This window comes from Naegleria gruberi (assembly GCF_000004985.1).
Source record: "Naegleria gruberi genomic scaffold NAEGRscaffold_13, whole genome shotgun sequence".
Taxonomy (NCBI): Eukaryota; Heterolobosea; class Eutetramitea; order Acrasida; family Naegleriidae; genus Naegleria; species Naegleria gruberi.
The window spans coordinates 360531-385356 of NW_003163314.1; the positions used below are offsets into that span (position 1 = coordinate 360531).

Sequence of the window (24826 nt, forward strand, 5' to 3'; positions counted from 1 at the left end):
GCATTTTTTTTTGTAAGGAAATGGTAAAGTTGACAAACGAATGTAATAGATTCGAACTTAACGAGAGATTGGAAATTGCACTTGATAAAGATAGTTTCAATTGATAATAGCATATCACTAATATAATGAGTGCAACATCAAATAAAAAATGAACTACTGTGGGGAAAAAGCAAATAATTTGGCGCCAAAAACAATCGACCAAAAATTGGAATTTTTCAAAAACAAAAAAAATGCTTAAAAGGTAGGTTCATAATGTTCGGAACCAACAAGAACACATTTGTTTTAGAAAATCATGTTTTGACTTTACAGGCGTTTCTGATATTTCCAATTTATTGCCACATTATGTGGTTGCGATCGATAATTTTGAACAGAGTAAATTGCTTTCATCATCACCAAAACAAAAAGAAAATCACATGAACAATCAATTGCAGCAACATCAATTTAAATATTATCAATATTACTTTTTGAGCCATTGTCATAGTGATCACTTTAAAGGGCTTGATGATAGATTCTTTCAGAATGCATCGGCAAGTGATGAGACATGCATTGTTTGTCATCCGATAACTAGAAATTTGCTTCTTGCACTTTATCCAAAATTAGATAAGGATAGAATATTGGCTATCGATTTATTGCAACCTACTTTATTGACTGTGAGAGGTGCATCTTCTAAGGAACCAAAACATTTCATGTGCACATTATTAAGCTCTAATCATTGCCCTGGTTCCTGTATGTTTCTATTTGAAATTGCCAAGCCAGGTTCTCCAAATGAAGTGGAAAGTATATTGTATTGTGGTGACTTTAGGGATCCACCATCAGACACTATACAATATTTGAAATCAAAGAAAATTTCAAAGGTTTATATTGATGACACTTTTTGTGACCCTTCTAATTTCCTTAATTTACCAAAGCGATCTGATAGTATCAAGGAGCTTATCAAATTAATAGAAAAGGAAAGAGCAAAACAAAGAGCTGTTTATATTGCACTTGATTTATTGGGAACGGAAAGAGTTTTATTCGAATTAGTAAGCCATTTCAAGACTAAATTATTTTGTGATTATGAGAATTTGAATCCTAAAAGAAGAAAGGAAATTGATTGTATGAAATCACTCAAAGAAAATATTTTCACACGAGATAAGGAGAAAACTTTCATTAGAGTTGTTTCCAAAACCACCATCAAATCACTAGCTGAATTACTGAAAAAGGAAGATGACTGCCCACTTTTGATATGTATCTCTACAATGTTTCTCAAATATTTGAATAAGGATACTCGTGGAATGTCCTCTAGTTTTGATAGAGGATCTAGCACTTATTTCCAGGATGGTATTTTTAAAATATTGTATTCATTCCATTCATCTCACAAGGAAATTCTCAAATTCTTAGAACAAGTATTTGGATCGAATGTGAAGGAGTATCCTTCCATCATTTCTCTCAATCCTCACCAAACATCCTCTAAAAACAATAAGAATCTTCTCGATGACATTCGTAAAGGAACCTCTTCCACTAAGGTTGAAGATGATTCCAAAGATTATGGATTCTTTTCAGACACTGAAACCCTTTTCAAGGAGGAACATGTTGTCATTAAGGACAACTTTCTTGAGACCCTCATTGAAAAGAGGAGAAGCAGTTCACAGAGAGATGACGAAGAATTATTCTCTTCTCTTGAAACAGAACCATACACAGCCATACCAGAGGAAGATCTGGATGCAGAAAAACTCTTCGAAGAATTCAACTCTCAACAGGACGAGCTCGTCACACCAACCACTTCTCATCCAATAACCTTCTCGCTGATGAGTCCCTTCACTCCTCAGCCACCATCATCACAAAAGAAGAGACTCAACTCATCATCAAACGATGAGTCTTTCAACATGTTAAATCTCAGTGAAGATGACAATACACCAAAACAATCGGAAAAGAAGAAGAAAAAATTGGAGTGAGCCAAGAAACGATTTTTAGGTCTTGACCGCCAAATTTTGGAAAGATAACCGTTGCAGGTATGATTGAAAATTTTGAAATTCAAAAAATGGCTTCAAAACTTGCCCTTCTTGAAACACTTCTTATTGAACACATTCCAGAGGAAAAACTTCTTTCACTTGCCAGCAAATTGGACAAACAGGCCACCACGGTCATGACAAAGGAGCAATGTTGTAAATTATTATTGGCAGGTTGAGTGTAAAAAAGAAGGAAGCTATTGTTGTTCCGAAGCCAGTGCCAGAACCACAACAGGATGACACAGAAGATGAGGGTTATGAATCTAGAAAGTATCCCATTGTGAGAGTGATGCCTCCAGAAGTGCACATTAGGTTATCAAGACTTCATGGGTAAGTAATTTATACTTGGAATACAATTTGATGATAATTAACTTCTCAGTATGAAATTAATCAAGAGACAACAGATAAGTACATGGTAAATATTGGTACAACCCCTAGCTGTAACTGTCCAGTTTTCACCCATTCATCATTGATTCATATCAACATGTTAAAAAGCTCTTTGTCTATCTTAATGTACTGAACATTCCAAAAACCTCCTACATTATCTATCAAGAAGCTCTCTTAAAAAGAGAATGGAAGGGCATATTCATGGAAAAATACCTTCCAATGAAGGTGGTGAAATGGATGATGAGTCTGGAGAGTTTGTTTCATACGATCCTGTTGATAACTATCAGGAGGAGTTAATGAGAGGAAAGAGAAAGAATTATGGAAGATCTGGTTTTTCCTCTTCTAAGAAAAGAAGATAGAGAAATTGAGGCAAACTTTTGAGAGAAGATTTCAAAAAACCATATTTGTTCTATTATTGGTCAATTTTCATCAACTTTCAGACTAATCCAGTTACACCATCGAATAGTCAAGAAAAAAATGTCTCTTCACTTTCCATCTGCTTTGCCTGATAACTTTTCATCACAACACAAAGCATCAACGCCAGACTATCACACTCTCTCGTGGTATCAACAAGAAATACAATCCGAAACTGTTCGACAACAGAATAAAACAATTCCTACTCTTCCACCAAAAACCTCACCTAGAAGAGTCAACAAACATCCAGTCACTAATCATGGTTGCATAGTATTGGACAATGGAACAGAAAATATTAAAATTGGTTTATCAGGAACTGATTTTCCACAATTTATTATACCAACCATCATTGGTAAACATCAGAAATATGCACATTACAATACCTATGGAGAAGATGCACTCCATGCTCAGAGAGAAGCTAGTAGCACCTCTCAGAAACGTAGATCTGAAACCAACCCTTCACCAAATTATCAATTCATTTGTCCAATTGAGAAGGGAGTTGTAATTTCAATTGAAGAGATGGAAAACTTTTGGAATCACCTTTTTAAAGATAAGATGAGAGTGAATTTGAGAGAAAATGGGGTGGTCATGAATGAGAATATATCCATTTATCATTCTTTGGAATCTATTGGAGCTGTAGAAAAGTATAGAGAAGATTTGACTCAATTAATGTTTGAGAAATTTGAAATTCCATTTTTGTATATGGCCATTCCTCAAGTCATGTCTCTGTATTCGAAAGGAAAAACAAGTGGATTTTGTGTGGATATGGGTCATTCATTGACGAGTGGTATTTCTGTGTTGGATGGTATTGCATATTTTCAAGAAAATCAATCGAATAGTTATCCTACCTCTCTGACTCTTTCTCCATCAGAAAAGACCTATTTCAATATTAATATAGGAGGCAGGGAACTATCAGAACACTTCTCCAAACTCATTCAAGACAATCCTCTCAACAATAATTTAAGAATTAGCACAAGTGCTGAAAGAGAATTCATTGAAGGATTGAAGAAACGTTCATGTTACTTGGCCACTGATTTTTCAAAGGAAGTTGCTAAATATCCGTCACCATACGATGACCAAGCAGCTATCTCTCCCAGAGGTCAATTATTGGAAGATGATGCCTTTCAACTTCCTGATGGAAAAACAATTTGGATTGGAAAGGAAAAATTTGTCTGTTGTGAAATGTTCTTCCAACCATCTCTGTACAATTTATCAAATGTTCACTCCTCGAGTACAACCTGTGCTCCAATGACAAGGAGAGGCAGATCCAGTTCAATCAAGAGGAGACTCACTTTAACAAACAGTTCTAAGGAAATGATAACCAAAGGCATGCATGAAATGATTCATGAATCCATATCTAATTTCTCCTCTCCAGATAAGAATGAAGAAGATTACATACCTATTCAAGAAACATTATTGGGAAATATTCATGTATTTGGTGGAACCAGTTTGATGAAAGGTCTGGAGAATCGTTTATTGAGAGATGTCAAGAGAGAGTTAGCTCTTAGAAAGAGAATTTCAGTTTCTCAAACCAAAGTCAAAGTATTTTCACCTGATTCTTCATCAACTTGTGCTTCGACTTGTGATTTGGAGAATAGTGCATGGATTGGATCATCGATTTTATCAAGCTTTAATGATTTTCTTAATATGGATCAAGATTCAAGTCAATTTTCACATAATTTTGCCATGACAAGACGAGTTTATGAAGAAGAAGGCGCTCAAGCCATTCACAAGTATTACAATACTTGTTAAATTATAAGTGATATTCTCATTACAATCAATTTTGTAAATATATTTGTACATTTTTCACATGAAACGAGTTCTTTTAAACAATTCATAACATTAAACAATTTGCATTATCATTGTAATGCATCCACTGAGAATCTTTGAAAATCATGAAAATTCCACAAACAATTTCCATTCAAAATAAAAAAATTAAAATTTCACAACAATTAAAAAAAAATGCAACAAGCTGGAAAGGGAATTTTTCATCAAATTTTAAAAAAACAATTTGCCTCTCATCATCTCGATCAAATCATCATCGGAGGAGAAGGAGGCCTGAGATGTTTTTCATCATGTCTCAACAAAACATCAGCAAAGGCTAAAATTTCCAAAAGAGCCACAGCCTTGGAAGAATCCATCTGGTCAACATACACTCCACTAGCTATTCAAACACAAAGTATTAATTTGGCTCAAGGTTTTCCTGATTGGCCAGTTGATGATTTTGTTACACAAGCTTTTGCTAATCAAGCTTCTCAACCTTGTCATCAATATGCCAAAGCTCATGGTGATCCAGTGTTGATTAATGCTTTGCAAAGATTGTACAATGATAGATCATTGTCTGGATTTGAATATGGAAAGTATAGTCCTGATGAAATTTTGGTTACAAATGGTGCTTCCGATGCTCTTTATATTGCAATCATGTCAATTACAAATCCAGGAGATGAGGTTATTATTATTGAACCATTCTATGATGCTTACAAGGTGAGTTTTTTGTGTTTTACATGATTGTGACTTGAATTTGTCAAGTCTGCTGTTGAATTGGCTGGTGCTAAACCAGTTTATATTCCATTGAGAGCTCCAGAAAAGGTAGGTGAAATAGTGTGGAAATTTAATTGACCATTAATAATATTTAACATGTAATAATTATCATCATCATGACATAAATAGTATTCGGATGAAAAAAGAAGTTCTCAAGAGTGGAAATTGGATTTGGATGAATTACGTTCCAAGATTACAAAGAAGACAAGAGCTATCATTCTCAATACTCCACACAATCCAACTGGTAAAGTTTTTGATAGAAAGGAATTGGAAGAACTCTCACAAGTTGTTCTCCAACATAAGAATCTCTATGTTCTCAGTGATGAAGTTTATGAATTTTTGACATTTAACAGACCATATTGTGAAAGAATTTCTAATATTGACGGAATGTTTGATAGAACTCTTACCATTAGTTCAGTTGGTAAGACATTCTCAGTTACTGGTTGGAAGATTGGTTGGATTTTGGGTAGTAAAAAACTCATGGATGCTTGTTACCTTGTCAACCAATATATCAAGTTCTGTATTTCAACACCACTCCAAAGATCCACAGCTGAATGTATTAATCATGCCATTGATAATGATTATTTCAATGTTGTTAGAAATAGATTGAGAGAAAGACGTGACTTGCTTTCAAACATGTTAATTGCCAACAATCTCAAACCACTCACACCTGAAGGAGGTTATTTCTTAATGACTGATGTTTCGAATGTTAAATTCCCATACGATCCAAATAATACTGATACTAAGGATGTCCAATTCTGTAAATGGTTGCCCCAATCTGATGTTAGATTGGCTGCTATTCCACCATCTGCTTTCTATGGACCTGAAGACAAGCACTTGGCTAAGGAATATGCTAGATTCTGTTTCTGTAAGAAGGAAGATACTATTTTGTCTGCTGAAAAGCGTTTTGAAGTTCTCAAGAATTATACTTTATAAATCCTTGTCAAATATATTTGTTAATTCATTAAAGAATCGAATATTAATCTTCATTCTTTAAATTTGATTCATCTTGTGGTTGTTTCAAATCTGCCACCAACAGAGAATTATCTGCTTCCTCTCCAATAGTGTCTCCATTGAAACTCTTCATTGCAATTCTATAATGTTCCTTAGCCCACTGAGATACATTCCAAAACACTCCAACCAAATTGAAATATAATCCTCTATACAATGGAGGAACCACTTTACAATTTTCATAGAATTTTCAGAATTTCCTCCAAATCAATAATTCACTTACCCAAGAAATTAATAAAATTTGCAACTGGAACATATTTCATTCCATTCTGATGCACATCTCTAAATTCATTCTCAATTCGTTCCCTTAATTCTTTGGGAAAATTGTCAAATTTTTGATGGAATGCCTTTCCCTCCTCTTGTTCCTTCTCAAAATCATCAAATAATAAATCCAATGCACTCGTGGCAACAAAGAACATGAACGTAACCAATACTGAATAAGTAAATTGTTCCAGAACAACTCGTTTGGCACTCCATTTAAGGTGATCTTTTGAAAATTTGTTCATCCAATCCAAATGCAAGACTTTCATCCACTTTTTAGAGTTTCCACTATTACCATTCAATGTTTCAGATGCAATATACTTGTTTAGGAAGGGAATTTTTCTGAATGGCAAAGTAATTGTCTGATGATTCGTTGTTGAGTTTATCACAATTCTTGGTAGCATTCTATCCAGAGCTCGAAACCAAAAATGCAGAGAAGGACCAAGTAATATCGTCCCATAGGTAAATAATTTTATGGAACGCAGTATTTCATGTGTATGGGAATCGACTTGTTTCGTCTCTCTATCCGAAATAAATTGTTTATGTTGAGTGAAAGCATCGGAAGTGGTAATGCAAACACCACAAGTGAGTCCTTTCGTTGTGATTGGATACTTGATGAGCATTTGTGAGTAGAAATCCCAAGATTTACGAAAGAAAGAGGTGGACATGCTTGTGTGAATTTTTTCTTCTGATTCTTTCGAACCATTTCGTTAACATTCAACTGATTTTCCTCCAATTTTCTCTAAAATGGAAATTTTAAAAAGGAGGGTCTATTGAAGGAGCAATGGATTAATGTAGCTTTGTTTCCATTACATGTATTTGCAAACATTAGTTTAATTTCCAATAATTTTAAAAAATTAAAAATGAATTGATTCGAACTTTAGTTTAATTTCCAATAATTTTTAAATTAATTTATTAATGTCCAATGAATTCATTAAAATTGTGTACTTAATTAGCAAAAGACAAGGCACAAACTTGATTCCTCATCACATAGTACACCTTTTGATCAACCAAAACTCTATACGAATAATCATCCTTAGCCGAAACATAAATTGGTTCACTCAAAACCAAAGCAACTTGTCCAGCACTCAACAAACCTTGAGAAACTTGCACTGCAGCACTTGAAAACAAACTAGCTCCACCATTATTACATGATTTTACAACATCTCCACTTCTATAAATTCTGTCATATGCATTACAGGCATATTTGACAGATAAATATCCACTGACACCGAATGCATCGACATGATAATAACTCTCTCCACAGGAACCTTTGATTGGTAAGCTGGTTACATTGACACGAGTGAGAGGAGCTACGGAAATGTGAAAATCTTGGGAGCATGGTGTGTCGAGAATTGGAATGAAATTGTCCTTGGTTTCGTGTGGACACACTTCAAGGAATGAGAATGGGAGTTGGGCAGTGATGAAGGTAGTGGTGATGAGCAATGTAATGGCCAATAGAATGGAGAGTTTCATGTTAATGGTGAAGGAATGCATTTTGTGTTGTTTCTTTTTTGTTGTGTGAAAAATTCGAGTTGGGTTTTTGTTGCATCTTTCGAGTTTACTGTGAGAAAACGATGCTATCGAAGTGGGTACCAGATAAAGATGCGACCTTGAAAGTGGTTTACGGTTGTGTTGTAAGCTAAATGAGTTGCTAAATATGGAAGAGTGAATAGTTCAGAGATAATTGATGAAGGCGTGCAATATTTAAATGTTGGGTATTTGATTGATATTATGTGTTAAGCATGTTGTAATGCAATAGATTTTTCATTGATATTTTCACAACCATCTAAAAAGGAAAGAATGAGAGCTGAAGTGCAACTCTGCAACTTTGATATTCTCCGTATTACATATTACAGGTGTATTTGTAGATGTTAAAACTGTACAATTTATAAACCTAAGAGTTTCTTGACTTCTGTAATCAATTTTGGATCACTGGATTGCAGAGCTTGCATACCTGGTCCAGAAGTAAATGTCTTGGCATCAGAGATGAGAGCTTGGGCAATTTCCTTAATTTCAGAGGAGCCAGATGTTGATGATTTGGCAATTCTGTACATGCTCAGAAGCATCTTGTGGGCGACATCCTTACTCTTCTCTGCTGTAATGTATTCCAACATGGAGGAGAGTAATTGAATTTCTTCATCTGAGTTTTGGTGAGATAAATAGAGAGTGAGATTGCATGATAAACTGGCAGCAGTTAATCTGACACCTTCCAATTCTGAGCCCAACGATGTCGAAATGATATCAACAACTTTGGCTAATCTTGTTGAATCCTTGGTAATATATTTTACAGTGTCTGGTGTTAATGATTGTGCACTATAGTACTTGTCAAAAATGTTACAATACAATCTGAGAACCATCAATTGGGTTGGCATTGAACAGGAAGACCATTTAGAAACAAATCTCTCCTCAATAATATCCATCAATGCCTTGTGTTCACCAATAGTAATGGCCTTGGAAAACTTGCTTGTCAATACCAACAATCTGACCAAATCCAAAATTGGGAAGACTTCATTTTCCTTAGCTCCTCCAATTAATTTCTTCAACAATTCAAATGTTTCATTATTTACAAGTGTGCTCTTGGTATCATCTTGTTGTGGTAATTGCAAGTATTGTTCCAATTGGTTCAAAACTCTAATATCTCCCTTCAATTCATCCAAAAGACTGGCCTGTGTTGTCTTTAACTTGGCAACAACTTGTGGCACATTGGATTTGTTATATTTGTAAATTTCAGCTGGATCATTATAGGTATCAATAGGTGGTGGAGTTGCTTGTGGAGTAGAATTAGAACCACCATAAGGATTATAATTTCCAGTATTCATTCCTCCCATGAATTGATTCATCATTTGTGACACCATTGGATTATTCATCATTTGAGATAAAAATTGTGGATCCATCATATTGCCCATATTTCCCATATTTCCCAAACCACCAGGTAAACCTCCTTGTTGTTGTTGAGGGCTGGATGAACCACCCATCATGTTATCAATCATTGGTCTAACCATTTGTCCCAAAGGTGTTTCAAAGAATTCTCTTGGCAATCCTAAAATATCATCTGGAATATTCTTGCCCAAAAGGAAGTTTGAGCATTCATTGGAGAAATTATTACAATTATTTTCAAATAAATTATATTGATCCATTCTAAATCTCTCTGATCCGATAGCTTGAACATATTCTTCAAAAAGTGGTTTTTGAATTTGAGTATCACCCAAATGAATTCTTCTCACAGGTTGTCCATACGGAGTAGTAAGAGGTTGCATCACTTGAACACCTCCTCCGAAGAAGTACTCGCTACCATACACGACAATACTTGTATGCCAAATACCTGGAAAATGTTTACCAGTAAATTGTTGAGAAAATGTTGCTGCAAGACCCATGGAAAGATCATAGACATACAACTCGACTCGGAATGTTTGACTCATTGTTTAACCTTCAATTAATAATAATATACTGTTATTTGATTAAATTTGAAAAACAAAAATTCGTCGTCGGTAAGATTCGAAGATGTTTTTGCTTTTTTTTTAAAATTTAAATTTAGAAAAGAAATCCGAGTCAAGTTTTGAGGTAACAAAGTTTATGCGCTTAATTGTACGCTAGTGAATTTGAAAGAAAGTGGAATGGTTCAAGTCAATTGAATGGTTTTCAATCAAAAACATGGACATTTTGTTAAGGATTTAAATTTGGTTGTTCCTTTAATCATTAGAAATTTGAAAAACTGTAAATACTCATTTTGTGAGTTTCCTCTCTTGAGTGCCCTATTGATGAGTAACCTTCTTAAACTCATACAAGTGATTTCATCATCCTCTATATGTACTGGATAGAAATCACTGCTTAGATTCTCTATATGTACTGGACAGGAATGAAGAACTAACACTCAATACATTGTAATTGTCAGTAATATTGTCCTTGCTTTTGTTCGATTTTTGTTCGGGTTGCTTCACATCGATTAAGGACCAACCAACTAACGCCACTTCCAATTAATTAACCTTCTTAATATCAACGGTCATATAACCTCATAATCATGCGATGTTATTTTTCACCGCGTTTCATTCTTGCTTGTTTTTCAATTTGTAAACTCACGTTAAAAAAAATACAATAACATCAACAACACCACATATCAACAACAACAACATGAGCAACAACAAAATCAAAACAAAACAAACAAGTATTTTCTATGGTCACCAACAAAACAGAAGTAACGTTTGAAGTATACAGGTTGAGCAAAAGTAAGAGGGTAGCTATGAATAAATCGTTGGAGAAGAATAACAATACAAACAAAATACGTTTTGTTGTAGAGAAGGTTGATGATTTGAAAACAGCTAAACGCCAAGTAACAAACATTCTTGAAGGCAGTGAAGAGAGTAAGAAAGTGAACATACCATTAGAGAAAAGACAACAACTTGAATACTTTTTTGATACTTCCCTACCAACAATAACACTGCGTGAGATAATGGATGAAAAATATTCTGATGAATATTATGCAACAAGATACCTAAAGGTACTTCCGAGAACTATTGAGGAGGTAGTTATTAGAAATGCTCAGCCAGATACAACCCATAATGTCAAGTGGCATCATCAACATTATGTTTCTGTAACAGATGATCACGAAGCAAAGCTATTCTTTGATTATCAAATACAAAAGGCGAAACCATATAGCATTTTAAAAGAAGAGATGTTGATTGAGGGTGGCATTGCAAGGGAAGGAAGAATAGTTCCAAAGATAACATATCATTGGTTGTTTGCTGGAAATTATAGCCTTCCTCCTTTGTTTAGTGATAAGTGGTATGCATTTAAATGGAAGCATGATGGTATTTTATGGAAATTTGGAATTAATCAATTTAAATTAATTTACAAACCTGAAGAGAAGATGATTAGAATTGAATTTGATTATTTCTGCTCTATGCTTGATGAATCTGTTAAATGGAATAAATATTAAACAATTATTATAATTTAAATTATTCCTTTTATTGTATAAAAAGGAGTTTGGTGATGGATTGGAGGATGAAAAGAATGAAAATGGAGATGTTGGTTGGTTATTGGAATTTTGGGAAGGATTGAATTGTTAAATTATTTGTTAGTGGAGGTTGAGTTGAAGAGGATGAATATATATAGGAGGTGAGGAGTGTTGATTGTGTAATGCAAGTGAATTAAAATTATCTGGAAGTGGAGGTTGTAATAGGGAACTTGTAATAATATTAGAAGTCTCAGCAAGGATCTTCAATTCATTAAGAATTCTTTTGCTGTCATAAAGCAAAGAATCATAAGGATGTCTTAAGCCACCATTAAATCCAAATGAAACATGACACTTCCTTCTTAAAGAATTTTTAGATTCAGATCCAATGTTTGACGTTGTTATGAATGATTCTTCTACTTCATCGAACACAATATCTGCATGTTGATGAATATGTAAATGTTCTGATATTCTTCCTAAAATATCTTTTATCCAAACCTTATTTAAATTCTTAAATATTAACAATGGCTCTTGATATCCAGTTTTCTTCCATTCTAACCATTAAAAGGATTGACAAACTTGTAATTGTTTGTTTTCTCGATGTGAACCAATGAGGATACCAAACATCTATTGTCATTGGGAAGAATGTCTTCATCTTCAATGGTACATATAGTAGTCCATTAAACAAACTCTGATGTTTTTTTTAAAATGTTTGAAGTAGCTCTTTTCTTTTGTTCAATCAGCCAAAGTGTTTGTTAAGCCAATCAACATGAATGTGAAGTTATTAATATTAATACAAAACTGAAAACCAGTTGCCAAAATGCCCATCCATTGTTGTTTAACCACTATTCAAGCACTAAATCTCTGCCCCAAACGCAAGACATATGCCTCTGCGTTGAAATGGAAAGCATAGTTGTTTAGCACCTTGTTAGTGATGTTGTTTTAGTACAACTTGGAATAATTAAGCACTGATATAGTGAATGTTGATTGAAATTGTCTTTGTTTGAGTAATTGGAACAGTTGATGAAGTAGTATACACTACAACACCTAAGGTAATGTTACTATTACCCCACAAAGATTACCCGCAGAAGCTTTGGACTACAATTTTGCACTCAGCAGCAATAAGAGTTACAAATGTCCTCCTTGCATCATATTTACGTGAATACTGAAACATAACATCTTAAACCAAATAAGCCCATGATTCTTGAAACGTAAACCTAGAAGTTGAATAATAGGGTGGTAGTGTGACAACAAACAAAAAGTATATCTGAAATATCATTAGCCAGCTCAGCACTAGTGAACTTGGCATCTCGTATTGGATCGAACAAGTAGATTTCACTACTAGTAGCCAACTCTACATAGTAATAATACCCAGTGTCCTCTTTGGAGATATGATTCAATCATGATTGGAATGAAAACACTGGTGTTGAATTGCACTCGAAACATTACAGCCTGAACAAAAGCATACAACATATTATTATTAAAAGTGGACAAAAACAACAGATATATGACTCATGCTACTTGTATAGATGAATTCTTTTTGATAGGGTTTTGGTTAAGGTTTGGTATTGAGAGTGGAATCACCAGCAGCATCTTTTGTTTGGTTATTGGAAATATTAAAAAAGCCTCCACATATGCAATTACTGGAGCAACCAATACAAGTAGCCAGAAAAAGATCTATCACATTCAATGTGAAACATCACTGATTTCTAAATGTGCATTCTTTCAACATTGAATAGGGTGGGTTTGATTGTGGAGAAAGAATTTAATGTTGAGAAATATTTTGAACCCAACAATTACAATGCATGTTAACTTCTGAATAATTTCCTAATGATTTTTCAATATTGATATAAGTTGATTGCTGTCATGGCATCCTCTTTTTTTGCAAGATGGATAAGAATTATGTTAGTCGTTGAAAACCATCTGAATCATCAAAGTAAAACAATTACTTTACAATAGCTCCGAATACCTGATGTTGTTGAAAATCAACAGCCTGATCATTAGATATATTCTTCTTGGGTGAGAGATTGATTATATGAACATTGCCATCAATTATCAAACATTCAAGATAATGAAAAGAATAAATTGTCAATGCATAGTAGTTGAATGATCTTTCCTGTTGATTAATATGATGTACGGAAGAACAGAGTAAACAGAAAAACTTTGGACAGAAGGAAAAGGAATTAAAATAACGTCATCAACTCACAACAACAACACTAATTATACTCCTACAAGAGGATGTATAAGTGTGTTATTATCAAATCAAGCCCACCGAGAGTGCTTTCATCTATTACTGTTGTGCTTCTCGAATAAAATTCGAGGTTAAAGTGTGGAGACATTTTTTTAATACAATTAAATTATTTATAAAAATTATTTAAAATTTAATGATTTTATTCTTAATACTTTTCTCTCCTCTATATCATGGTTTTACCCCAAGTCTGCTCTATGAGTAAAGAATACAACGGAATATCTAAGATCATCTTTACCATGAGGTGATTCAACAGCATGTAAATTGTTCTTACCATCAAACAATAAAACATCTGCTGATTGAAACAATTAAACAATAGTATTGGTAATTGTTTTATTGTTTAATATTTTGTTGTTGGGCAGAATCAACACTGGTAGAATGAAATTCCGTCAAACAAAGTTTTATATCATACTATTGTCCATTTCCACAACAATGCCACATTGACAGTTTTCCAACTTTTCCATTAAATCCAACGGTGAAAATTTGACTTGTCCTAATTTAATATATTAATTTCCACAAATAAAATTATTATATTGATATGGAAAACAACAATAATGTTGGTTGGTGAAATGTTCTGATGATGATTCATCAACTTGTGATTTTTCATCACGAAAAATAAATTCCAAAATAATGATGAAAATACTCCAATAAAAATTACTATTATTACTACTAAATTGATGTCTAGATGATGTGAAAGTTTGGTACTTTCTTGCTGAGAAACCACTTCGAAAATCAGCAAGGTGGCAAAGAGCCATTTTCTCAATTTTTTTACGAATATTTTGGTGGGGAATAACCTAACTTGAATCTTTCTACAATTCCTTGGCAAACTTGTGAAACATCAATAGTAAAGAAGGCAAAATCATATGCAACCTTTTTGATATCTCTACTCATTTCCCTACCATCGACAAGAGCATTGAAATTATAATCCAAACGATTACTGAAACACTATTCACAATTCTCAAAAACACTGTCTTTGACCAATATTATCCAGTATTAGCCATGACAGAAATTGTACAGGTTGCACTTGTTAACATTTTGAGGGTGTGTGTTACTTCTCCATCCTCACCAACTGCAATACTTGTTGGGGCAATAGTTGCATTGAAGTAGGAACAGGAGTTGCAATTATTGCAAGACCATTGACAATCTTGATGTAAAACTTGTAGGCAATGTATCTGGAATGGTGTTAATTGAAGCATGTTCAGAATTCTGAAAAAAGCAAGTCCTGTTGGTTGAGTAAGAAGAGTATCAGTAATATTGATACCATTTCCAAAGTTCCTTCTTGTCCACCAATAAGTAATGATAGTCTTATTGGTAATTGATAGCTTTCTAATTCTAAAGTTATGAGTATCTACTATATAGATAAACTCATCCATACCTTCCACTGAGTAGACAATTTGACTTGAGTAAAAACTCAAGAGTTGAAAGAACATCATCAGTGCAAACAGAGTCCAAATTGTTGATAGCAAATGTTGGAAAGTGTAAATCTTTTTGATAAATCAATTGCTTTCTATTGCCTCTTTCTCCTCTGTATGTGTAAGAGAACCATCTATTGTAAATGTCTACACTCAAATCAAACGGTAAAATCAGCTTTTAATCAGTGAGAATGAACATAGTTTCCCTTGGAGGATCATATTTCAAAATGAATTCACCTTCAGAGTTGTAAGGATTTAGATGGCAACAGTTGCTGTTGTGTAGACAACCTTAATACTTGCTAAATCTTCTAAAACAGTTCCATCAACAACAGTTACTATTTCTTGCATCACAGTTTCTAATTAATGGCAGGACTTTAAGTCTTGATAGAATGTATAGCACCAACCAAATTGAAATGTGAAGAGATTACACTCATAAACATCAAATTCTCTGACATCATTTTCCAAAACTGATTATTTCAAATTATTATTTTGGTGAAGATTTCACCTTAAATGTTCCATGGTGTCAATTATGAAATGGAATTAAGGTAAAATTTCAAATAAATCGTAGGTACTTACATTTATTACCCTGTTGCTGCTCCCACTCCAACTTATTAATTAAACACATCACAATCATATATAATACCCAACAAGATAGCAACGTATTCAGGAGTAAATAACAAAAAGCAACAGCAAGTGATGAGGTAGGAGCCAAACAAGCAGCATACTTTTTCTCCTTTTCAGTACCAGTTGATCTAAACTAATACTTCATTCAAATGCGTGCGGAATCATCGTAAAAGCCTGCTGTTGGTTGTTATTTCACAATCCTCCGATATACTTGAAAATAGTCATGATGATTCATCAATAGAATTTAGTGATGAAAAAAAGGAGACCCTCTTTGATGAAGTTTTCCATAGACGATTACTTGCTGTTGGTGTTGAAGTGGTGTGTTTGTATGTTGCAGTATTAAATCATTTTTTGTTTGATCTCTCTAAATTATTGTTGAAAATCATAGGTTCTTCTTCTAAATAAATCATTCCTTACTAGATGTTTTCTGACATAATAAGAAACATTACATCCCAAAACACAACATCATCTCCTTGAGAATTTGTTGTGAGTTTACCTCGTAGTAAAACAATTACTTCAATTTTGGAATAATTATAAAACACCTCTACATGAAAAGAACTTTCTTATAAAAGAACTCAACCTAAGAGACGAGGTAGGATGTGATGTTACTAATTATTGTTGGGAGGTAATAATTTTTGGTCGTTGGTTTGTCAGTTGGTGATGGTATTTTTTTCGATAAAGCTATCCAACGTCATAACTTTACAACTTTTATTACAAAAAGCAAAATGAAACGCGGTGCTTATTATGTAACGTACTACCGGTTGCTCAACTCTAGAAATAGAGTGTTGCACTTATCTTTAATTTAAAAAAACTACTAGGTCATAACCACACGGAGCACAAAAAAAACAGCAAGAGTGGAAAACAGATGAAACACCACAACAAGGTCCTATTCACCACGATTTTATTGTGTTGCTTCTACTTTTATTGGAAATCATCATTTGTTTCATCATCAATATTATCAACTGTATCACCTTCTTCTGGTTTTAATCCTCATCACCAAACACCCATTAACAGTAAAATACTAATACCAGATATTTATCGAGAATTTAGTGATGCACATAGAGAAGCTGCTGTAGCGGATTCACAATTTCCTTCTACTTTTGAATATTATCAAGAAGAACAACATTATGTAAATAGTACCCTTGTAGATAACTTAAAGAAACGTTATGAACAGTTGGCACATGATCATGGCAGAAGAAGATCTTTGGAAGGTTCTAATGATGAAAGTAATTATCTGGCATCAGAAGAATTGTGGACAGAATATATCAAGACGACTATTTATTTGAATTATACCTTCTACATGTCAGCGAATGGGGGTGGTAGTGCCGATCAACCAAATTGTACAATGGAATTTCCTTGTGCAAGCATTGCTGATTTAATGAAAGGAATTGATAAGAGAGTGTTTGTCAAGTCGAATGAATACTTTCTCTACTTGTTCTCAATGAAGAGATTTATCATTGTTAATGTAGTTTTCATGGATGACATGCTGCAGTTGGAATGTGATTCTCCAAAAAACTCATTCCTTCGATTGCCAATTATGAATGTCATGTTCATGTTTAGATTTAGTAGTTTTAGTAATTTAGAGAGGAGGACAATTTCATGTGGTGAGAAACAGGGACTTTTATTCGATAGTACTAGAAGAGACATTTTAATGATCTTGGTTTCAAACCTTAATTTACGATTTGTCTATTTTAGAAATGATTACTTTCTCAATTTTGGAATTCATCATAGCTCAAGTTTTGTACTTTTTGTTGTCAACGTGGATATACAAAACCCAAAACATCTAATTGTGGAATATTGTGATCTTGAGCAGTCAGCATTTGCTTACAGAAAATCAGATCTTGCAGTATTTTCCTTTTCCAAATTCACATACTACAATACTATTAGTCTGTATGCAGCAGCAGATATTCAGATGGCTGTTTTGGAAGTGAGTGGTATTTTGAAAACTGACTTTTTGAATGTGCAACAATTCTTGCTTTATAGATCCAATTTCAAACGTCATTCAATCATTTTCTTTATTACAGGTAGTGGAATTATTCATGTTGAAGATTGCCGTTTTGAAGATCAATCAGTTCAGAGTGTCATGTTTGATGTCACTAAAGGGCAAACTTTCCAATTTTTCAATAACTATGTGAAAGGAAATATTGTTGTCTTGGATGTTAAGGCTCAGACTCTTATATCAATTATTAATTCTACCTTCATTGAGAATGATATACCAACACTAAATAATTCAAAACGGTTCCAACTGTATCAGTCTTACAATTCTCCTGTAAATTTTAAAAGTAGTTTAATTCTTTCCATTCAAAATTCAACATTTGACAATAATTTTGGAGAGAAAGGAGCACATGCTTATGTACAAGATGTAATAGAAATACGTGTTGAAGGATCCAAGTTCTTGAATGGAAGAGGCAGTGCTTTGGTAATTGACACAATGCCATCTTCTGACTTGTATAGATATTTAATCTTTGTTTCCAACTCTTTATTCGAAAATAATGAATCACCAGATTATGGTGGTGCTTTTAGAATCTTATACTCAATTCAAGCAAACTTCATGAATTGTATCTTTAGAAATAATGTGGCTTATTATGCTGGTGGTGCTCTCAATTTTTTGTTGGCAAATGTGATTACTCTTAATGGAACAATATTTGAAAGAAATAGGGCCTTATTTGGAGAAGAAACACCTGACAATGAGCTTTTTTATCGAGGTTCTGGTGGCGCAATTTCTATCTCTCGATCACCTCAACCACTTAATATTAATGGTGCAACTTTCATTGAAAATGAAGCATATGCAGGAGGTGCCTTATTTTTCACTGGTGTTGGAGTTGATACTGTCTCAAATTGTTTATTCAGAAAGAATAGAGCTACGAATACAGGAGGGGCAATTTTCCATTTTGCACAACTCAATATGACACAGCCCAAGTTCAGTAATGTGATATTTGATCAAAACAGTGCTGCAGTTTATGGTAATGACTTTTTCGCATCAGTCAATGAAATGATGAAGGAAGAAACTTACCTTTCCATCTATCCAGGACAAACAATTTTCATACCAATGACCACTTTTACAAATAATGTACAGGTGCCTTGCAATGTAGATCGTTTCGTTGTTGCTTCTGCAGAGTATCCAGATCTTTATTTCCATGTTAAGGAATTGGCTGAGGGTTTAAATATTACCCTTTTAATTTTAAATGGTACACTGCCAGAGTATGCTGGAATAGCTTTGAATACCACAGTTAAAGTGGAACAAACCTATGAAAGTGGATGGTTTTCAGAGTTTACCATTCTTCCTTGTCCAGATGGATACGAGTACAAGTTCAGTAACAATTTTGGAGTTGCTGCCTATATGTGTGTATCTGGTAATGCCCTAACTTGGAAGGAAATTGTTGCTATTACTGTTCCAGCAGGTTTTGCATTCTTTATTATGGGAACTTTTTCTGGAATTTTTGTTCTTTTTATGTTTATGAAAATTGTGAGACGATTGAGAATTTTGTCAAGCAAAGAAAAAGCAGAAAAGGCAGTAGCTCAAAGAATTATTGACAAGAGAATTGTTTTTGGAAGTGATTATGAGCCATCCAAATCTAATGACACCAATTATTTTGATACTCTTTCTGCACCATTGTTGGCTTCAAATGAAGTTGAACTGAAAATCAGCAGACGAGTACGAGATTTCCTTATTCCTATCGAAGCCATAGAAATCATCTCAAAGGTTGCTGAAGGTGGACAAGGTGTAGTTTATGTTGCCCTCTTGTATGGAAAGACAAAGGTTGCTGTGAAATCTTTGAAAAAACTAATGAGTGATGGAAATGATGTTAATGATACAGATGACGAGTTTGAGAAGGAAGTCTCAATTTTATACAGTCTTAGACATCAAAATATTTTAAAGTTTTTTGGAATTGCATTGACAGAGGATAGCAAATACATGATTACTGAATATTTGGAGAATGGTTCACTGGAAAGAATGATTTATAAATTAAGAATTGGAAAGGCATCTCTCACATTAAAGCAAAAGCTAATCATCTTGCAAGATATTTGCTCTGGATTGGAATATTTACACTCTCTTGAACCACCAATAGTTCACAGAGATTTGAAACCAGGCAATGTCCTTTTTGATTCAGATTATAGATGTAAGATTTGTGATTTTGGATTGAGTAGAGCTGTTGGTAATTTAAACACTAACAATTCAATGACCAGAGGAATAGGTACATTACTTTATTCAAGTCCAGAGAGTTGGACCTCTTCGACGAGTGATATTGGAAATTCACAGGACAAGATACTGAAAGCTACCAAGGGAGATGTCTACAGCTTTGGAATAATGATGCACGAGCTATTCTTTGAATTATCTCCCTATTCACAATCTTCAAAAATTGGTAGCAATCTTACGGATGACCAAAACATGATTAATGTCCTAGCTCATGTTGCTAGAGGAAACAGACCTCTCATTCCATTCAAAAACGCAGATCAAGTTAGAGAATGGTTACAACTCTATCCTTTACAACCGTACACAGTGAGTATGAGTCTTTGTCAAATAGTATTGGACTATTTCAAATTGACTGCTCAATGTTGGGATGAAAAGCCAGAAATGAGACCTTCAATCAAGGAAGTGGGTGATGAACTTAAAAGACTTTTATTTGAATTATCAGCAAATTGTGAATAAGGTCATTACGTATTTCTAATGGAATCAATACAATTAAACAATTTAATTGATAAAAACAAGATTCAATTATTTCTTGAATTATTTTGAGGTTAGTTTGCCCATTAGATATTCTAATGTGTGAGGAGAGAAGGTTTCTTCGTGAGAGTTTGGTTCAATGTACTCTGAATACATATTCTCTAGAAGATTGTAAATTTTTTGAACTGTTACATTATGCTTTTCACAAAATTCCAAAAAGTCTTTGAATTTTCTTGCCAGTTCAGTATTTTTGAAGGTATAATAATACATTGGTTTTTCGCAATGGCAAGTGACAATTAATTGAATGATAAACTTGAGTTCGTGATCACTATTGAATGCTCCACCTCCCCAGTTACCTGTAGAAATATTCGAATAGAAATTCAATCCATAATTCTTTCTAATAGAACAGAATGCAGAATAGGCCTTGATAATTTCTCTATCTATACAATCAATCTTCCACTGTTTCAATTTTTCATTCGTATAGTAATATTTAGAATCGAATGCAACAATTTGTGATTTGAAGCAAAATAGATGTTCGCTTTCCTTCTCATAATTTCCATCAATAAAGTCTCCCTTATAGAGGAGTGATTTGGCATATCCTTGATGTGAACTAAACTGCTCTGTTCCACAAATTAATAATGACTCATTATTCGAAAGCTTTTCAACAATCAACCTAGAGATGATACATTCAGGACTGAGTGCAAATCTAATTTCCTCCTGAACGGCTCCTCCTCTTAAAACTCCTCCTCCAATGTACTTGTTTGCAAAGTCACTGTGAATGGCATTTTCACAATCCTCAATTGATCCTTCTGGAAGAACAATCACTTGATTGTTTGATATTTCAACAGTTGATTGTTGAATTTGACAAATGACTTGATATGGCTCTACTTTCTTTCTAATAAATGTCACATAGCCAAATCTTTTAATTTCCTCAATTCCTCTCTCACATAATCTCTCAAAATAATGGATAATCATCAAGAGTTTGGAGCTACTTGCAATGTATGGATTGATAAACAGAGTATCCATGTTAATACTTGTAATTTTCAAGGTTCCTTCCTTTACATCTCCCAATCTTGAAAATGTACAAAAGAAACTATTTGCCAATATACAAGCACATTCCAATTTAGTCAATTTCACAGCTCTTGATTCATTATTAATTGATGACTTGTTCAATTCCTCCAATATTGGCAGTAATCCTTCATTCAACACTATAGTTGACTGTCTCTGACATTCATGTTCATACAAATCACCAGCATACGATCCAAGAATGCTCTCAGATTTCAAAACCAACTCAATGATGAATGGCAATGTTTCAGTAAAAAACTTTGGACGTCCTTCCCACTTTGCACTACTCTTCTCATCCAATAACATACTCAATAGATTAATATCTTGAACTAGAACTGATTCCACTTGTTTCTTATCATGTGATTGATAGGAAATTTTCTGAATTTTCCTCACAATTGCAGCAAATTCAGCACTTGATGAAATTTCGCTCTCTTTCAAAATATTTGCAATTTCCGTCCATGAATTCTTCATCATGAAGGGAAATACAACATGTGCTGAAGAGGAAAAATTGTATTTCCCTTCCGAATTTGTAAATTTTTGTTTGGTAAATTGTGAATTATATTTCCTAGAATTTGCTTTGAATTTTTCTGATTTTTCTTCATGTTCTTCTTGCTGTGTTGTGATCAAATCTGACAAATCGCGTTTCTTCTCCGAAGCATGATGCAACGACCTGAATAACGGCATTTTTTTTATATAGAGTTTACAATCAAATTTACACACAACCTAGTTCAATATTTGTTTCCTCCTTAAATACATGATAAAAATTGATTCTCTTTATTTATCCCTATTCAATTTCAACAATTCCAACTCTTTCAACTCAGAATCAATTTCCTCTCTCTTTGTATCAATCACTTTTTGCCTCATGAGAATTCTTCCCTTCTCATAATGTTGATCGTCACATCTTTTCAATTCATAGGTCCAACCAAACAATGACAATGAATAGATAATCCATTTGCCAGGATCGAAATGATACCAACGAACTCCATTTCTATAATCGTATGCAAATGTGTGATGGAAATTGTGATATCCCTCACCAAATGTTAACAAGCTCACAAAATATGAGTCACGAGCTGTGTGATCGTCGTTGAATGTGGCATCTCCCCATGAGTGAGCTAAACTATTGATAAAGAAGGTACAATGTTGGAGAATGGTTTTGGATAAAACTCCGGCAATGAGGAAACCACCTTTCCAATCTCCCCAAAAGTATCCTGCAACGAAAGTTGGACAAACGTAGCCAAAGAAGATGGCCAAATAGGGATAGTATTTGTGTTGGAAGACACAGTATGGATCACTTGTTAAATCGGGAATATTTGAGTGGTCAACTGGACGATTTTTCATTAACCAACCCATGTGAGCATGAAAGAATGAATTCTTGATATTGTAAGGATCTCTTTCAGTATCAATGAACTTGTGATGTCTTCTGTGATCACTATATGAAATTTAGAAATAGTTTCGAATAGAATAAACTTACCTAGACCAACTAATGGCACTTCCTTGAAAGGCAGCACTTCCAATCAAGAGAAACGCCAAGCGAACAGGAAGATTAGCCTTACACGACAAGTGAGCAAAGAATCTATGATAACCAGTTGAAATTCCAATACCAGACGAATACATGGAAACAAAGCTCAATAAATATGTTTTCCAATTGAATGGACATGTGAAAATTCCATAAATGGAAACAATGATAGAGCCAATCAAGTAGATGGAAATGATATAGTCAATATTACGTAAATCTAAATAATCGACAATATCTGAATAATCGTATTCATGTTGGTTTCCATTAAATGAGACGAAATCTAACCATGTAATAGAATCAGATTTTCTACCACCAATCAATTCCAATTGCTTTCCAAACTTTTCTTCCAAAACCTTAACGCTTTCTCTCCATTTAGTTTGTGGAACAGCAGCTGAGAGTTTACAAAGCAATTGATCTTTAACTTCAATTGTTTTGTAAAAGTGTCCATACCATTTAAAGGCAATTTTGTAATTATTCAAAGAATAACTAGTCAAGAATTCGATAATCAAAGGAAGAGAAACAACACCAGTGAATTCTTCACCCTTCTTCTTATTGGCCTCGTTCATCTTCATCATGATTGAGTTGATCAAATGGAAAGCCATCAATGGAGCCAAGTAATATTTAAACAAAGTCCAGAATCCACCAAACCAAACCATGAAATAGGTAAAGAAAGATGCGAATAGAATCAAGACAATGGAATTGGTAATCTTATTGAAAGTATTTCCTTTTGTGTCAAAGTAAATATTGGTAACAATGCATTCCCAAATTGAGGTAAAGAACCAGAGAGGACTCTTTGCTAATTTGAGCATGGCACCAAACATGAAGTGTGGTTGTGAACTTTCTTGTGGATAGGTCTTGAGATATTTCACATTTTCGAATGGATACAACAATGGCAACATGCAAACTAAACCAACCAATTGGTTAAGCCATTCAGGAAGTGTCTTGACATTGAAGAATTGATTAGTGGAACAACCATACGCAACAGAAACCAATCGACAAGCACAAAATCCCAAGAAAATCCAACAAATTGGAAGTAAATACCAAGGAATGTTTACAACAAACAAAACACCAATGAGAATTAAGAGTAAAGTCATGGACAATTGGATGGCAGCTTTGAAATTTGAAGGGGTAAAGCTACCTTCTACATGTTTCAGAGCTTCATTATGAAGAATGGAATCTTCACTATTGGCAGCAAACTCAGTTTTTACACTGGCAGCTGTCAGAGAGGTAACAGATGACATTTTTTTGGGATGATATTGAGGATAATAATCACTCATTGATGTTATAACAGCAAGATATGCCTTTTCAATTGCAAATTGCTCTTATTCTTCAACATTGTGTTTGGAAGTTTGAAGATTGTTGAATGTTTTTTGTGCGATAAAGTGTCCACAAAATTTTGTAAAGTTTTGAGACATCAATTTTATTGTAATGCGTGTATTTACAGTCTGTAGAAATTATTTGGGTAAATATTGAATGAGTCATTGAGGGTTTATTACAATTATGAATTGGTTCTAAAAAGGACACATGTTAAATTTCATTAAAGCTAAAGTTTATTCTGATTCAGAATTATAAAACTGAAAACAATGAGTATGGATATATTAGTTCGTGATCAAGGTTACTGGAAAGATCCTTCATCATTACTGAATAACAGTCGTTTCATTTCTGTTTACGAAATTCTCAATGAAACAGTTTCGAATGACGATTTGAATAATTACAATAACGATAGACACATTCTAATTTCC

General features: G+C 33.8%; 9 protein-coding genes across 9 annotated transcripts; 4 read left to right on the forward strand and 5 right to left on the reverse strand.

Moving 5' to 3' along the window:
* Positions 1–413: 413 nt before the first annotated feature.
* NAEGRDRAFT_65290 (uncharacterized protein) lies at positions 414–1934 on the forward strand (the record flags this gene model as incomplete). Its single annotated transcript, XM_002679454.1, has 1 exon — positions 414–1934. One exon carries the CDS (start codon positions 414–416, stop codon positions 1932–1934), a length of 1521 nt encoding a protein of 506 aa, XP_002679500.1.
* Positions 1935–2852: 918 nt separating this feature from the next.
* NAEGRDRAFT_31967 (uncharacterized protein) lies at positions 2853–4541 on the forward strand (the record flags this gene model as incomplete). The annotated part of the gene is made up of 2 exons (XM_002679455.1): positions 2853–4029; positions 4165–4541. The coding sequence occupies 2 exons, from the start codon at positions 2853–2855 to the stop codon at positions 4539–4541; spliced, it is 1554 nt and encodes a 517-aa protein (XP_002679501.1).
* Positions 4542–4751: 210 nt separating this feature from the next.
* Positions 4752–6266, forward strand: NAEGRDRAFT_32036 (uncharacterized protein; the record flags this gene model as incomplete). Its single annotated transcript, XM_002679456.1, has 3 exons — positions 4752–5273; positions 5319–5392; positions 5480–6266. The coding sequence occupies 3 exons, from the start codon at positions 4752–4754 to the stop codon at positions 6264–6266; spliced, it is 1383 nt and encodes a 460-aa protein (XP_002679502.1).
* Positions 6267–6309: 43 nt separating this feature from the next.
* On the reverse strand, positions 6310–7006 carry NAEGRDRAFT_65293 (uncharacterized protein; the record flags this gene model as incomplete). The annotated part of the gene is made up of 2 exons (XM_002679561.1): positions 6310–6509; positions 6565–7006. The coding sequence occupies 2 exons, from the start codon at positions 7004–7006 to the stop codon at positions 6310–6312; spliced, it is 642 nt and encodes a 213-aa protein (XP_002679607.1).
* Positions 7007–7550: 544 nt separating this feature from the next.
* On the reverse strand, positions 7551–8099 carry NAEGRDRAFT_65294 (uncharacterized protein; the record flags this gene model as incomplete). The annotated part of the gene is made up of 1 exon (XM_002679562.1): positions 7551–8099. One exon carries the CDS (start codon positions 8097–8099, stop codon positions 7551–7553), a length of 549 nt encoding a protein of 182 aa, XP_002679608.1.
* Positions 8100–8474: 375 nt separating this feature from the next.
* Positions 8475–10024, reverse strand: NAEGRDRAFT_79040 (thioredoxin family protein; the record flags this gene model as incomplete). The annotated part of the gene is made up of 1 exon (XM_002679563.1): positions 8475–10024. The coding sequence occupies one exon, from the start codon at positions 10022–10024 to the stop codon at positions 8492–8494; it is 1533 nt and encodes a 510-aa protein (XP_002679609.1). The 3' UTR covers positions 8475–8491.
* A 9624-nt stretch (positions 10025–19648) lies between these two features.
* Positions 19649–20161, forward strand: NAEGRDRAFT_3192 (uncharacterized protein; the record flags this gene model as incomplete). The annotated part of the gene is made up of 1 exon (XM_002679457.1): positions 19649–20161. A coding segment is annotated over one exon (513 nt), but the record flags the coding sequence as incomplete, so codon positions are not given.
* Positions 20162–20566: 405 nt separating this feature from the next.
* NAEGRDRAFT_47600 (uncharacterized protein) lies at positions 20567–22252 on the reverse strand (the record flags this gene model as incomplete). The annotated part of the gene is made up of 1 exon (XM_002679564.1): positions 20567–22252. One exon carries the CDS (start codon positions 22250–22252, stop codon positions 20567–20569), a length of 1686 nt encoding a protein of 561 aa, XP_002679610.1.
* Positions 22253–22342: 90 nt separating this feature from the next.
* On the reverse strand, positions 22343–24325 carry NAEGRDRAFT_31973 (uncharacterized protein; the record flags this gene model as incomplete). The annotated part of the gene is made up of 2 exons (XM_002679565.1): positions 22343–22997; positions 23040–24325. The coding sequence occupies 2 exons, from the start codon at positions 24323–24325 to the stop codon at positions 22343–22345; spliced, it is 1941 nt and encodes a 646-aa protein (XP_002679611.1).
* Positions 24326–24826: the final 501 nt, after the last annotated feature.